At 39.2% G+C, this 15,582-nt stretch overlaps 1 protein-coding gene across 3 annotated transcripts in view; it reads left to right on the top strand.

Moving 5' to 3' along the window:
- Positions 1-15,343, top strand: part of RSPRY1 (ring finger and SPRY domain containing 1) — a 42,263-nt gene extending 26,920 nt beyond the window's left edge. For 2 of the 3 annotated variants that reach the window (XM_083852059.1, XM_083852060.1), the window contains exons 8-16: positions 148-214; positions 924-1,055; positions 3,257-3,372; positions 3,963-4,106; positions 6,495-6,606; positions 7,600-7,702; positions 9,229-9,381; positions 11,745-11,849; positions 12,812-15,343. In XM_083852059.1, the coding sequence (XP_083708185.1) occupies positions 148-214; positions 924-1,055; positions 3,257-3,372; positions 3,963-4,106; positions 6,495-6,606; positions 7,600-7,702; positions 9,229-9,381; positions 11,745-11,849; positions 12,812-12,908 (1,029 nt within the window). In that variant the 3' untranslated portion in view covers positions 12,909-15,343. Of the gene's footprint in view, positions 1-147; positions 215-923; positions 1,056-3,256; positions 3,373-3,962; positions 4,107-6,494; positions 6,607-7,599; positions 7,703-9,228; positions 9,382-11,744; positions 11,850-12,811 lie in introns of those variants that run through there. The other variant, XM_083852061.1, reaches the window with a different exon arrangement.
- Positions 15,344-15,582: the final 239 nt, after the last annotated feature.

The following is a 15,582-nucleotide window of genomic DNA, read 5'->3' as shown; positions in this document are numbered from 1 at the left end:
ATCTATTTGAACCAGCTGTCGACAGGAGGAGGGACTAGATGACCTGGGGAGGAATATTTCAACTTAAGACATTCAGTGAAAAATAGTTCTTCGTACCCATCTATGCTATGTATTTATTAAATAAATCTTATTTCTGCCCATATTTAGAATTTCCAGTCTCATCCGACAGTGATGCTTTTTGCACTAATAGCACTGGAGAAGTTTGCACAAACAAGTAAGTATTGGCCTGATACTGCTCTTAATGGTAATAGAATGGCTTCTGCTGTGTGATTGCCATTTGTTTCATCTGATCACATTTGTTGTGAGCATGGGAGACTGGAGCAGTAGGAACAAAAATGTGGAAGAGAAATGTTGGTGCACTTGCAGGGCAGAAGAAATAGTTATTGCTGTAGTTGTCACCCCCTAGCCCTTAAAAACCTTGAGATTTTCTCAAACTCAATACAGTCTGCGTCAGTTAGAAATAGCTGCATAAAGACTTAAGACATCAAGGCCTTTGTTGCTGAAAGAAATCTATATTAAATAGATGAGCAGCTATGATTGGGCGTTTGCAGGCAGGAAAAAAAAAATCTATTGCTTTAATGATACCCCCACCCAGAAAGCACTAAGATTTGCTGAAACGCAGCCTTTATGTAGGAATTGCTACATAAAGACTTAATGTTACATGCAGCCTTTGCTGGAAAAAAAAAAATGTATTGAGAACAAACATGATTTAATTGTCTATTAATGGTATGGCTCCATGCAAAGAATTTATATATGTAATTGCAAAGTTAACTTCATGTGTGCTTGGGAAAAGAACTTGATGCTGTTTATAATGCTGAGCTTTTAAGTTGTTTTTTTCCTATTGCATTTACTCAATGTTACTCTTTTTAACTAAACTTACTGTTAGTTTATAGCAATTATTCTTTTTTGCTTTTAAATTGCAGGTGAAAATAAAATGACAGTTTCTGAATCCTGCATTAGTGACCAACTGATCTTGCTAGAGAAATGGACGGATCATCCAGACTATTTAAAACGCCAGGTTGGATTCTGTGCCCAGTGGAGTTTAGACAATCTGTGTAGGTATAGCAAAGGGATAGATTCTTTTAATATTAAGAAATTCTCCAGAGACATAGAGGAGTACTCTGCATTTTGCTCTGTATAAGCTCTTTTTATAAATATACCTAACTACATTTGTAACTGCTATCAAAAAAAGAGGTGAATATATCCAGACTAATTGAATGGAAAATAAATTTTCCATTCCATTTTCCAAATTATATATTCCAAATTTATTATTATTATATATTTCCAAATTATATATTCCAAATAAATTTTCCAAAAAGCCTTTGTGAAAGGAAGTGGCTTGTACTCTGCAAATTGGGACTGGAATGAAACTACTTATTTTAATCATGTTTTCTGTAACCTACATTTCAGCAGAGGTGCCAAGTAGCTAAACAGTGCTAGCTCTGTCTCTGGAACAGCTGGATTACTGATGATATCATGGTGGCAGTCACTACTGTGATTTTAGGCCAGCAGTGCATGGTCCCAAAGAATTATTAAAGACACTTAAAGAAAATATTCTTCTGATTGAGCATGAGAAGTAATTTGTCAAATCACTTCAACAGATCTGTCCTTTAGGATGACTAAAAATCATAAAATTCACTTGTTGAGTTGTGATTTGGAGGGCCCAGTAACTCCAAGAGCATTGTTTCTAATGTGTTTTGGGACTTCTAAAAAAAAAAAAAAAGACGGAGAATGACTCTTTGCTCAATCCCATAATGACAGGATGAGGGGGAATGGTTTTAAACTAAAAGAGGGGAAATTGAAATTAGAGATTCTGAGGAAATTCTTCACTCAGAGGGTGGTGAGGCACTGGCACAGGTTCCCCAGAGAAGCTGTGGATGCCCCACCCCTGGGAGTGTTCAAGACCAGGTCAGATGAGGCCCTGAGCAACCTGATCTAGTGGGTGGCATCCCTGCCCGTGGGAAGGGGGCTGGAACTAGATGATCCTTGAGGTCCCTTCCAACCCAAGCCATTCTATGATTCAGTCTGTGATAAATTTGGGGAAACAGTTTTGTTGAGCTTTACGGAGCTTTAGTCAGCATGTGGTAGGACACCGTCAGTTGTTTAGTTAACATATGTCTAAGTGTTGTAGCAAATTTTGGGGTATAAGAAGTGGTCCTAAGATAAGATCTCTGATTTGTAAATAAACGTGTATGTCAGCAATTGACACCATGTGAAAAGGGGAAGGAGGGAGAAAGAGTTTCTTTGACTCAGATAAAGTTCGCCATCTACCTGAAACTGAGAGGGTAGAAGACTGTTTTTCTGTTCCCCTTCTTCCCCTGCCTCCAAAATCTTTGCCACATGATGAATTGGGAAAACTCTGCCCAAATGAATATGCAAATACAACGATAAATCCTGAAACAAGTGTGTTGTGGTTTAACCATGCCAGCAGCTAAGCACCACGCAGCTGTTCACTCACCCTTCCCCCTCCCTCTCTGGGATGCGGGAGAGAATCAGAAAGAAATGAAAGCCTGTGGGTTGAGATAAAGACAGTTTATTAGGACAGAAAAGAAAAAGTAATAATGATGATAATAGTACTACTACTACTAATGTGTACGAAACAAGTGATGCACGATGCAATTGCTCACCACCTGCTGACCAATGCCCAACCTACCCTGAGCAGCTGGTCCCCCCACCCCAGCCAGCCCCCCATGTAATTGTTCAGCATGATGCCATATGGTACAAACTTTGGCCAGTTGGGGTCAGCTGTCCTGGGTCTGTCCCCTCCCAGCTCCTGCTGCACCCCCAGCCTGCCCGCTGGCAGGACAGAGCGAGAAGGTGAAATGTCCTTGGCTTAGTGTAAGTGCTGCTCTGCAACAATTTTAAAAAATCAGTGTGATAACATTATTCTCATCCTAAATCCCAATCACAGCACCCTACCAGCTACTAGGAGGAAAATTAACTCTATCCTAGCTGAAACCAGGACAAAGTGGCATCTTGGTATGAACTTGGATGCTTTGTGTTTGCCTGTGGGTTTCTTAAAAGTAGTAATTAGACTGTAGAAGCTCTAGTCAGAGGTATAGATAATGTTCTGATGTTTAGAGGACATCTAACAGTATTATAGGAAGTGATACTATTTTCATGGAGGCAAAATGTCAATACTTCATTCAGTTATGTCAAAAATGAACTGTGTCCCAATGCAATCAATTGTCCCCATATGAAATATTCAAAATGAAGATTTACTGCAGCAGTGATTCAAATTACTTTTATTTTGCAGTTTTAAAAGAAGGCAGGCAGTTCACATACGAGAAGGTTGATTTGACCAACATTAGGGCTATGCTGAACAGCAATGATGTCAGTGAATACCTGAAGATCTCACCACATGGATTAGAGGTAGGATGTCACTTCATGGTTTCGACTGGAAAAAAGTCTGAAGAAAACAATGGGTTTCAACTACTTTTTTGGCTACTTGCTCCTGCGGTTTCCTAGAATTAATCAAAGTTCTCTGCCAGCTTTGTATAGTGAGCTTACTTAGTGATGTTACAAACCTCTGATCAAGCTGACTTCTGTTGTAGAAATGTTCATAGTAAAGTAGTGCCTGTATTCAGAAAAGTGAAGATGCTTGTCAGCTCATTTTTCACTCATTTAAACTAAAACTGCTCACCAAAGTGTAATTCCTACTTCTTGTCCTGTCTAATCCTGAGGAGTACATAACAGCAGGATTCTTGTCTCAGCCATGTTTTTTCTTCCCATGTTACTTTGTTTCTCTACTTTGTAGATGAATTTCCATGTAATAGTGAATACCTTTAAGTTCTTCCTACCAAGTGTTAGCTAACAGCCCATGACTTAGGTCTTCCTGCCTTGGTGCCTTAGCCTAATTGTGCTAGTGTATTCTTACACATGAGAAACTTGGTCCAGGAAAGGAAGGAGCTTATTTAAATGATTATTTTGTAGAAAACTAACTTCTGGTTTGGTTTTGGTAGGCTCGATGTGACGCCTCATCCTTTGAAAGCGTTAGATGTACATTCTGTGTTGATTCTGGAGTTTGGTACTATGAAGTTACAGTAATTACTTCGGGAGTGATGCAGATAGGATGGGCTACCAAAGACAGCAAGTTTCTCAATCATGTGAGTACATGTGATGTCATCTAGCTGATAATGTAACTTTAGTATTTCTCTACTTTCAACACTGGTTATTCTGTGGCAGTAAGTGTGCACTTCTTTCCTTCAATTTCTCTGTACGTTTGCAAAACTGCTTTTTCTGATGGAGATACAAGGAAAGACTGGGTTGTTATTGCAACATGCTGACACTGGTCACACAAGTATTGCATAGCTGCTAGCAGTGACAACTTATCTACTTGCCATTGCCTGGAAACTACAAAGAAATGACTCGTGTCTTGTGCCTTAGTGTCGTCTTAGAAACTCTGTAGTCTTTAGGTAAAAACAGTGGTTACTGTGTGTTTTTGTGAAGCAAAAAATTGCTCACTAGGAACTAGCAGATTGTCATGCATGCATTTTTACACAGGTCATCAAACATCCATTTGATTACCCTCTTTAGCATACATTCCTATTACATTAACTTTCACCTGGGAAATAGTTCTTTAAGTTGACTTCGGGATAGCATGGCATGTTTTGATCTGTTGGTAGAAGTAATATGGTACAGTTTGGGAATGTGGCAGCTTTTTTGATTAAAAATAAGGATTACAGAAAGATTGAATTCTCTACCTTCTTGCCTTTATTCTGATAATATAAAATAAATACACTTATTTATAGTTTGCTTTGCTCTCATTCTCATCTAGCTAGCTTAGTATCTTATCCTGAATTCTAAATATTCTTCTTAGTATTTATTTTTTAATTATGCTCTTACTAGCTTTAAAACATAATGTTCCATGTGAACATGAAGTCCGAACCTGTAGTCAAAGAATAATCTCTGCTAATGTTAGTAAAGATATAACTAGGACCTCTTTCTCCTTAACTATTTATGGCAGCTCCATATGGCTGTCATAAACTCAGTATGCTGTAGCATATTTACTTCCGTATTTGCATAACATTGAGAAAACATGGAGATTATTACCCAGCAAACTTGTATACTTAAGCTTAGAGAGGGCTTTCCATATTATCAACCTTCCAAAGTTGTCATTAAAGTACAGGTTAGAACATCCGTACAAAAAGCATGTATGACCTAGCCTACTACTACTGACTAGAATGGAAATACAGGGCTGAGATTTTAAGTTGTGATTGAGTTTGAGTAAGAAATATACCCGTAGCCCTACTTTATAGTTGCAATTGCATAGTTTTCTGTTTCTACTTGGAATCTCCTTTAGGAGAAGCATTATATATTTACTTATTTTGAATGTAGAGATAAGCAGTTAAAACTGCTTATTTCTGATTATTGTAGAAAGTCATTCTACAAGTGTCAAGTGCAGAATCTAATATGAAGATAGGCCAAATACAGACATATGAGTAAATATTGGTGGGGGGGGGTATGAGAGAAATATGTCAAGGAGGTGAAAGGAAACATCAGTGGCAAGAAACACCTGAGAATGGGGGAGTAGCTTTGTTCACCATCTACCTGTGAGACCTGTGAGTTTGTACTTGCTGCATTTCTTATTTGCATAAATAGGATTGTCCTCTGCTGGTATATAATATGCATGTACATCATGTCCAAAGTCCAGTCCCATATTTCTAGCATGGAGTTACTAGTGGTGTAACTTAAAATCAAACAAACAAACAAAAACAACCAACCAAAAAAACCGTACAGACCTGTCCTGGGCACAGGCATTGTTGATGTTGAGTGTAATGGAAACTGTTTGAAATAAAAGGCAATGTGTCTGCCTTTAGAATGCTAAGAGGCCTTAAAAGATTTTTCCCAATTACTGTAGATGAGACTGTTTGTTTTTCTGCCTGCTTCCTGCTCAAGGTATGAATACAGGAGATGTTACATGTGAGCTGGATGATTCTGTTGCAACGGTTGTTTTACTGGTGGCTAAATACCGATGGCATATAATTCCATCGGGGTTATAACTGAATGAGGGAGGCTGTCACTTGACAGGGACAGAATGTGACACAGCTGGTGAAGGGTCTGTGGGACTGTTCTTTGTGCTCTGTGTGTCTGGTGATGCTTGATTATCTTGTGGTTGTCTATTGCAAGCCTGATACTGGGACTTCAGGATAGGAGAGAAGTTGTACTTTTGTTGACTTCCTAAGCTACAAAAAGTTAACATAATTATTTGGCTACTAGACCTGTGATCTTTAAATATAGGACAAAAGTTATTAGACAGTAGAAGTTGAGCTCGTACAGTCTGAGAAATACTTTAGGGAGCGAGAGGGGGGGATATTGTCTCTAACAAACTCCTTTTGGTGTGAAAATGAAGTCAAGACTTCATTTGAAAAATGATTTTCAAGGGAAGATATGGATGGGAACCCTTCCTGCTCTTGGAAGAATGGTATAGCTGAATAAAAATAAACTTTAGCTCTTTTCAGACAGAAATAATTCACTTTTTTTTTTTCCTAAAGGAAGGTTATGGTATCGGGGACGATGAATATTCCTGTGCATATGATGGCTGCCGGCAGCTGATTTGGTATAATGCCAGAAGTAAACCACATTCCCATCCCTGTTGGAAAGAAGGTATTCGGTCCTTTCTTGTGCTTTTCATCCTAACTGGATTTCTGCACAGGACTTGTCCTCTTGCAGGCATCTGGAGTACATAGTATGTTAGTGGCATGAAATAATTTTTGATGACTGATCCTGGTGATACTAAATGCTTAATAATTATGCTTGTGCTGTAATTCGTGATATTAATTTGCAGTGGTTTACAGGTACAAAACAGGCACCATACTCTTTTTCCACCATGTGTATAAAGAGGGTCTTGTTAGTTAAATGCTTTTTATTTTCATAGGCAGAGTACAAATTGTAGCACCAATTAAAGTTGCTGGACTTCCTTATCATAAGACTTTTTCTGGTATTTGTAGTACTAGGAGAGAGTTGAAATAATCCTTTCTGTGTTGAAACGGTTACTTTAAGAAGGAAAAAAATAATCTAATTTACAGATCAAGGTTAAGGAGGAGTTGTATTGTCTTAACTTGCTTTAAATTCTTGGGTAACTACTTGGACAGCAAAGCTGTGTTCTTGATCTTGGCTTTAAAATCTTGGTAGGAATCTATCTGTAAGCAACGCTTGTGTAAACTGTACCTTCTCTTCTATTAAATTTCTCCCAATTTCTGGCTAAATTAACACATTTCTTAAATACATGGCACAAGCATTTTAAAAACTTAGCAACTATGTGTTCTGAAGGTATCTTCAACTGATCTAAAATTGTTAGAGACAGGTGGGGAAAGCAGCGTTTTTTTCTGGCTTTGGCTAATACTCTGCAGTACTTCTGCAGCTATATAGTATTAGTGCCCTGGCAGACTAAAATACTTATTTTTTAATTATTATATTGTCCTGTTTTTTCCTGCTAGTTACTGCCTGTACCGCACTGTTCCTTCTGCTGTACATTTTCAAACAGTTCCTTCTTAGACAACTCAGAGTGAGATATATGATACTTTAAAAAATAACTGTCTCAGCTATTGTCATTTAACATAATTGAACTGTTCAAATTATCTTTGTTTTGCATGTAAGGAGACACAATAGGATTTCTGCTAGACTTGCAAGAAAAGCAAATGATCTTCTATTTAAATGGAAACCAGCTTCCTGCGGAGAAGCAAGTATTTTCATCAGCTATGTAAGTATGTGCTCATTTGGAATGACAGTGACCTGTACGGATAATAGTTTTCATTATGTGAAAAGTTCCCCCTTTGAAGTGTAAATTCATATTTGCTTACCTGAAACAATCGTTAAGTAGGCTTCCCAATTGAAAGTTGCTTAGAAATTTAGTAACTAGGATAACATTTTACAAGTGGATTTCAGGGTCCAAACCAAATGCTTTAGAACATGTGAGCGCAGGTTCAACCCAACGTGTTGTACTGTCAAACTAGAACAGCACTGAGGTAAAACAAGGCTGTAGCAGAGATGAGCAAACATCTAGTAGTGCTTGGGGAACTTTTGATCTTTTTTAAAAATAAAAGCGTCAGCCTTGTGAATTCTGAGGAGTGTGTAAGAGCTTGTTGCAGTGCAATGAGGCCAGATCCTGTAGTAGTGTATTGAATATTTGTGGGAGGATGTCTCTAACACTACTACTGGAAACTGTTAGACTTTTTTTCAATCTCTGTTAAAATTAGCTTGTGGCTAATTGCTCTGTCATGGAGAAGGTGAGCATTTCAGCTCTGAAAAGGTAAGCTGGAGTGATACTTAAGAGAGAGAGGGTTTTTATGCAGCTTAATTAAACATTAGTACAGTAATATCCAGTCAGAAAGTATTGTAATGATTTCACTCATGTTTTCTCATCAAAATGAAGTTCAAGGTACAAGCAAGATAGTAGCACAGCTTAAGTCTTCCAAAATATTGTCTATTCAGTTTGTAGTACTGTTTTTCATGTGGAGTATGGCATTTATTACACTTAACAGATTTTGTTACATGATTTAAAATTAAGGTATTACCCAGCTTGGGTTCTTTCTGTAAATAAAACTGAAAGGGATGATAGCTCTGGTGTTTTTATAAGGTGTCTGTATGGCTGTGATGAAGACAGCTGGCCCAAGGTAATCCTGCAAGGGCAAGTAGAAGCAGATGGGCATGGTGCTAAAAGAGCTCACAGACCTGAATTTGTCATGTACAGGTTCCATACAAGTAGCTAGCATACAAGTGTTACGAGTTCCCCAGAGTAGTGTCTGATCAAATAAAGCAGCAAGGAGTGGTGGACATCTAGGTGTCCCTCATAGCTGCTGCTGCGTTTTGCAACTCTGCTAAACAGCAGTTTTTTTGGAAGGAAAATACTGTGCTGAAGGAGAGATCTGAGCGGATCAGTGTAAAGAGGATCAGGCTGTGGGCTGTTAAGATGTATGTGTTTGCTCTTAGTAGTGTAAGTGCAACTGTTCCTAATTGTAGAGGAAGCAGCCTTTATTAGTTGATCTGGGAGTAAATTGTCAGATAAATTCTGACAGTAAATTCCAAAGCTGAGAACTAAACTCAAAAGTATGAGTGACAGAGACTGGATGTGTTAGAGGTTTTTCTCCCAGCTAGCTTTAGTGAATCTCTGTTGAAGAAAACAATCTTTCTTTCAGGGCATTTTTTGTCTGGTAATAGAAGTGCCATGTCTGGCAAGGTCTACTATTGCTTTAAGTCATCCTAAAATGCGTTTTCCTTACATTGCAGATCTGGCTTTTTTGCTGCAGCTAGCTTCATGTCTTACCAACAATGTGAGTTCAACTTTGGGGCAAAACCTTTCAAGTACCCACCATCAATGAAATTTAGTACCTTTAATGATTATGCCTTTCTGACAGCAGAAGAGAAGATCATTTTGCCAAGGTAATCCTTCTGTCTAGTCTGAGAATGTTTGCTTATGAAGAAATTAAATAGCTCACTTCTGAGTTGCATAGTCTGATGCTGTACTTACAAAAGCTTTGTTTTATGAGGTCACGCCTCCATATGTCTTTCAGAAAAGGATTAAACCATAGGCTTCAGTGCAAGTTAATAGGTAGAGCAGGGGATAAGCAGTCAAACACCATTATGTTAAAGTAATTGTTTGCAATATTAGGATAATTTAAAATTAACTACTATTGCACATTAAACTATTTGTACTAAACATACCTCATGCTGTGTAAGAACAATTGGGTTTGTTGAGGAGCCATAGTTGTAATTAAAAAAGGTGTCTCACTTAAAATTGACCTAATTTGATGTTGGCAGCATGAACGTACTGAATGATTGTAAGGCTTGAAGTTGTCAGGCTTTTGGGGCGAAATTTTCATCTGAAATGCTTATGAATACTATCAACAAAGGTTATTCAAATTTTCAAGCGCTTATCCACCGAAATATAATTCCAGCCAGACAAAAACAGATTTGGGTAATTTTTTCCTGAACTTCCTGTATTTCTGGCAGGAATGAAACCTAACAACTTTTCTAGATTAAGTCACCAGTAATGAAATTTTCTGGAACACAAACAGTAACAGGAGAATGGAGTGTATTCCAGATTTCCAACTTTGTCTAAAGATGGCTGTCTAGACTGATGCTTATATATATATATATATATTGTTGAAACATTCTTTTGTTTCTTTTAATTAGGTTGGAGGCGGGTACCCCTGGCTATAATAGATTCGGAGATTGGTTTTTGGATTATCTAGCTGATTTTTTTTCAGTGAATTAGGTGCTTAAATAACCTTATTTAAAAAAAACCTACATCACTTGTTAATCTGAGTCTCATGTTGTTGAAGCTTGAGGCACGTGATACTGAGTTTTTGCAAAGAGAAAATTAAATCCAACCTACAAGACGTTTTCATTTCCTTGTAGCCAGAGTAATTCACACCTGCTTGATCCAGGAGCTCCTTTGAGTCTGATTTAGTTCATTAAGATTAAGAATTTAACGTTCTTGATCAGCCCTTTGTTCACAGTACCTAGTATCTTACTAGTTTCATGCTCTAGATGAGGGGTTTTGTAGTTTTTAGCTGTGTGCTGTAAGGAGCTGATGATCAGGTGTGATTGACATCGGTGTCACTGGCACTGGTCTTGCAGTGTTTCAGCAATAGCTGCAAGAGCTAATCTTTAACAAGTAGAGAAACTGGCTTCCTGTTGAGGTCTGACTGGAGAAATTTTGCTTCTTGGGTTGGAGCTTATTTCAGTACTATATGTGATAGCACTGAAAGGCTCCATTCAAATTTGGACACTCTTTGTGTGGAGGAGATGATCTTAGCTTACACAATCTGAACTGTTTGGAAGCTATAAGCTAATCATAAATTACAAAATTGCTTTGGTCTTAAAACAGGTAGGAAAAAAGCAAAGGCCAAAGTGACCCCAGTTATCCATCATAGGAATTAACTTATAGAGGTAGATTGGATTTAATGCTTTAATTTATTTTAATAGTGTCAGGACACAGTCTGGGCTAGACACTTCACCCTGCCACTAACCAGTTTTGATTAGTATGCATTCCAAATCTGAAATGTCATATATCAACAAAGGTGGGATTTCTACCAGTTTTCTGGCCAGAAAGTGATATTAGAGCAATGTCATGTGGACTTCTTTCTTCTTTAAACACGCTTGACAAAAATTTACACTCCTCATAATAACAAGCATGATTTTTTACACATACACTCTAAGCATGTGTGTATATCATATATATGATACTTATATATGTTCATATTTTATATATTTACATATAAATACACGATGAATATACATATATACAGCTTGTATACCTGAACTATTCAGGGCCTCCTTTGTATAACACAAATGTTGGAGAGAATGGAGTGCATGTCACATCTTCTGATGTGGCAATTGCCACACTGGGTTGTTGGTTTTCTTTTCAGTTTGTATTTTTCTAAACTGTGTTGCAGCATTACAGGGTTTCCAAGCTTCGCTGATACATAGGTGTTATTTTCCTTATCTGTACTCTTTAAAAAAAATACAGTTAGTAAACAGTTTTATAGAACTGTTCTTCTTGAGAACAAGAACAGTAATCTAATGCCCTCTTTGTCACTTTGACAGACCAGAACAGGGAGTCAGACTGTCCTGAACATCTGTTTTAAGTCTCTTTTGTGAATAGTTTTTGTTGATTATCAGTACTAGTGCTGAGTAGTGCAGATAAGTGTTGCATTGGTCTTGGTGCAATACTCAGAATTGTTATGAATCTGTCATTTTTGAGTCAAACTAATTGGGGGGGGTTATGGTTATTTCTGCAGACACAGGCGCCTGGCTCTGTTGAAGCAAGTGAGTATCAGAGAGAACTGCTGCACACTTTGCTGTGATGAGGTAGCAGACACAGAACTCAGGCCGTGTGGACACAGGTAAAAAGCATTTAAAAAAAAAAAGTGTTGTTGATGTGCAGCTTAAGTGAGATCAGATACAGTCCCTGCTTATCTTGATTTACTCTCTAGCATAAAGGAAATAACTCATCCTTTTAAGGATGTGACTGATGGCAGTTAAACATAGATTTACCGTCTTTCTTCTCCACCCTGTCCCCAAGCTGGTTTACGCCCCAGCTGTGTGTGTCTGGGGTTAGAGAAGTACTGTGGCTATGTGCGTATGCTGTCCTTGGGCAAGGGACATAGGTGTAAGGGACATAAGCATTGTCTATCCAATTCCTTGATCTCAAAGGATTTGCTGAGTACTGGCTTAGTACCAGTGCTACAAGATCCAGATCATGTGCGGGGAGCAAAAAACTCATGTATCCAAATATTCATTAAACATTCAATAAATGGATTGTCTCAAGTCACATAGCTCTAAAAGGTAAAAATGGGGCAGCAATATGAGGAGTACCATAGCAGCGCTTTCCTGTGTTTTAAGTGGCCTAACTGGGAAGTTAATCCAACAAAATCCACTCCTGTAATGTTTTTAGAGCACTCATGGGAGCAGTCTTGCCATGGGTCTTCCAGTCTGGATGCCACAAAGTTTAAAAAGAACAGACATGTTCAATGTGCCTCAGCCACAAGTTGAGACAGATTCATGCAAGGCACAGGGACTCTTATTTTCCAAACCAAAGCAAATGTGGAGATGGGACACTTTTGTTCAAGTGTAATCCTCACCAACTGCATGTGCAGTTTTAGGTCTGTAAGATGCAGAGCAGCAGGACCTCCTGTCAAAGCCTGTGGATCCACAATACTAGATTTGCAATTCCTAATCCCCACGCTGAAACACTTATCTTGATTGCTTTTCTAGCAGGCTAAAGAAACTACTTAATGCTTGGATTTTTTCTTCTAGTTTTTCACATTGTGAATACAGGCTTTAACTGTTTTTCTTTCTCCTCCAGTGACCTGTGCATGGAGTGTGCCTTGCAACTGGAGACCTGCCCTTTGTGTCGACAGGAGATACAAACCCGAGTCAGACAGATTTCTCACATTTCATGACACGTGGAGAAATACCACAGACTTGTTTTTAATGAACTTCAACCAATACTGAAAGGGGAAAGCATCTCTAACCAATCTTTACGCACATAGAACCATAGCCACGGCCAGATTTCATGCTAAAGTGTAATCTGTTTATCTTAAAAACGAGATCTTTTTAATAAGCTATTTCAGGTTGCCAGCAATGTGGACTGGTTTCAACAGTAAGGAAAGCTGGTAGTTCAGTGTGTTACGGCTATTGGTTACTCCAAGGAAAAGCGTAGGAGAGCATCTCTCTTCCTCCCCCTTTCCTTTTCGCCTGTCACAAGTGCTGAAAAGATTTGCACTGGAAGTACACATACAATGCATTTTAGAAAGAAAAGAAGAGAAAGCATCTCCTAAAGCAGGGCCATTCTGTCTTGTGCTTGAAAGTCTCTATTTTTGGCAGAAGTCAGTACAAAAAAAGAATGCCAATGTTTCCTGTTTAATGTAGCCTCCTGCTGGTCAGAGACTGTATTTTCCAACAGTGGATATTAAACTGCTCAAAGACTTGATCTGTACACAGACTGATTTGAAAGGACAGTGTGGAGACTGTAAAGAAATTCACATTTTAATAACTCGGTGATTCCAAAGAAAGTTTTGATTTGTTTTTAACTGTTAAAAGATTGGCGGTATTTTCAAGTACATAGTATTTCTGATGATTTTAACTTCAATACCCACATTTTTTTGTGAGGATATAATTTTCAGGAGCTATTATTAACTAATTATAATGCTGGACTGGAATTAATTTGATATTCTGGGTATTTTTTAAGGTATCTGCAAACATCTTTTTTAATCAGTATTGTTTTTGAAAGTTATGTTCACTTTGAAAATATTGAGCTATCTTAATGGATTGGAGAACTCTGAGCCAGTTTATTCGAGGGGAAAAATGTTACTTGGAGAGCAAGTTCATTCTTACTCTGTAACTCTAAAAATGCACCTTGATTGCCATGTATCAGTCCTGTTCTGATCAGGTTTGGGGCCACACGTTGTATTTTTGGTAGGGATATTGGGGGGATCTCTGCTCTACTTCAATTATACATTTGTGACATTTGTATGTTGAGGATGTATTTCAGCAGGCAGCTTTTGACTGTTTTATTTGGTTTCTACGAGGAATCAGGGTTCACACCTAGTGTTGGTGAAGTAGCACAAAAGTCAGTGGAATTATACTTATTTTGCACCAACTGAGGCTATGACTCTTAAGGCTTGTACAGGTTGCTTTTTTTGAAAATGATTTGGATATATAGTAGAACTTGACTCCTTCACACACAATTTACACCAGAAACGTCCCCCTTCTTGGCAGTGATTCAGTAGCAGAGATTATTGTAATGAATTCTCATGCTGTGATGTATTTTATTTTTAAAATCTTCTATCATCTTTACTGTCAAGTATTAACAAAGCAAAACTGAGGCCTACGCTTCATGCTGAGTACCATTGCTTCCTCCTGACCTAAATAGGAACTGAGAGCACTGCAGCTCCCCCAGCCAAGCTGTGTAGCAGCTCCTCTAAAATTCTACCCTTGTTACCTTCAGGGTGCTGAATTTCCTCCAGAGGAAGGAGAGGGAAAAGTCTCCAGTGAGCCTCAAAGGTGTTAATTAGGAAAGTTATAGGCATCCTTTTCTTATTTTTTTTCCAAATACAGGCTAATCCTTGGTTCTTTTTATTATTCAGTCTTTTTGCTACAATGTGAATTCTTTCCCCCTCTGGAAGCCTCTTTTGATTAAAGTCAGAATGGCAAACCTGTGCCTGGGGGCCTTCCTTTCCTCACTGACTGTTTGATCGTGTTTTGGTGTTCTCCACTTTTCCAGCTGGAGACCTCCACTGTGGAGTTCTCCAGCTCACTTTTTCCTGCTCAGCCTCAATAAGCAAACTTGTAAAGACAGTCACTGCCAAAACGATCTTTGAATTTCAGAACCCTTTGAAATGAAGTTTTAAATGCTTCCACATGCACCACTAGGCACAAAGCTACACCCCCTTCTGAACTCTGCCTTAATGGGTGCCAGTAACTTCAGGGCTTTGGTTTCCCTGGTGAGGACTAACTAAGTAAAATTTTCAGAAGTTTTTAGGACTCCTGATTAATATCAGCTGCTCTTTGTGGCCCGGGTCCATAAAGGCTTCTAGGTGCCCTATTGAAAGGAAGGGGACCTTTGTGGACATAGGGCTAAGTGCCTGCACGCCTTCTTGAAACGAAGATGTGAATGCTATGGAAAACTTTGCCCTGGACCATCTTCCCTGCGGCTGGCACTGGGCAGAGGAAGCCAACGGCACCGCAGGAAGGAGCTCTGTTGCAGAGAACTGTCCTATTCATTTCACGCACAAAAAGCCCGCAGCGTTTGGAGGTAGGAAACGCGAGCAGCCCCGCAAGGGAAAAGTGAACTGTAGCGAGTTGTCCGTTCGCAAATAAAACGTCTGGAAGACTGCTGGGCGTTCTTCGGTTCTTTCGCTTCTCGGAGCCGCGAGGAGGAAGCGGGCGGCAGGCGGCCGTTTATGCTCGGGGGACCCCAAACGGGCTCCGCTCAGAGCCCTGACGGGCGCCGCTGACGGGCGCTCCCCCCCCGCCGGGCGCCGCCAGGCTCCGGCCTCCGGGGCCCTGCCCCGCGGGGAGGCAGCAGCAGGAGCGGCCCCCCCGCCGCCCGCGCTCTCCCATTGGCTACTCTTG

This window comes from Anser anser, assembly GCF_964211835.1.
Source record: "Anser anser genome assembly, chromosome: 11".
In the NCBI taxonomy this organism is placed as follows: domain Eukaryota; kingdom Metazoa; phylum Chordata; class Aves; order Anseriformes; family Anatidae; genus Anser; species Anser anser.
This window is presented reverse-complemented; position numbering and strand designations above follow the sequence as displayed.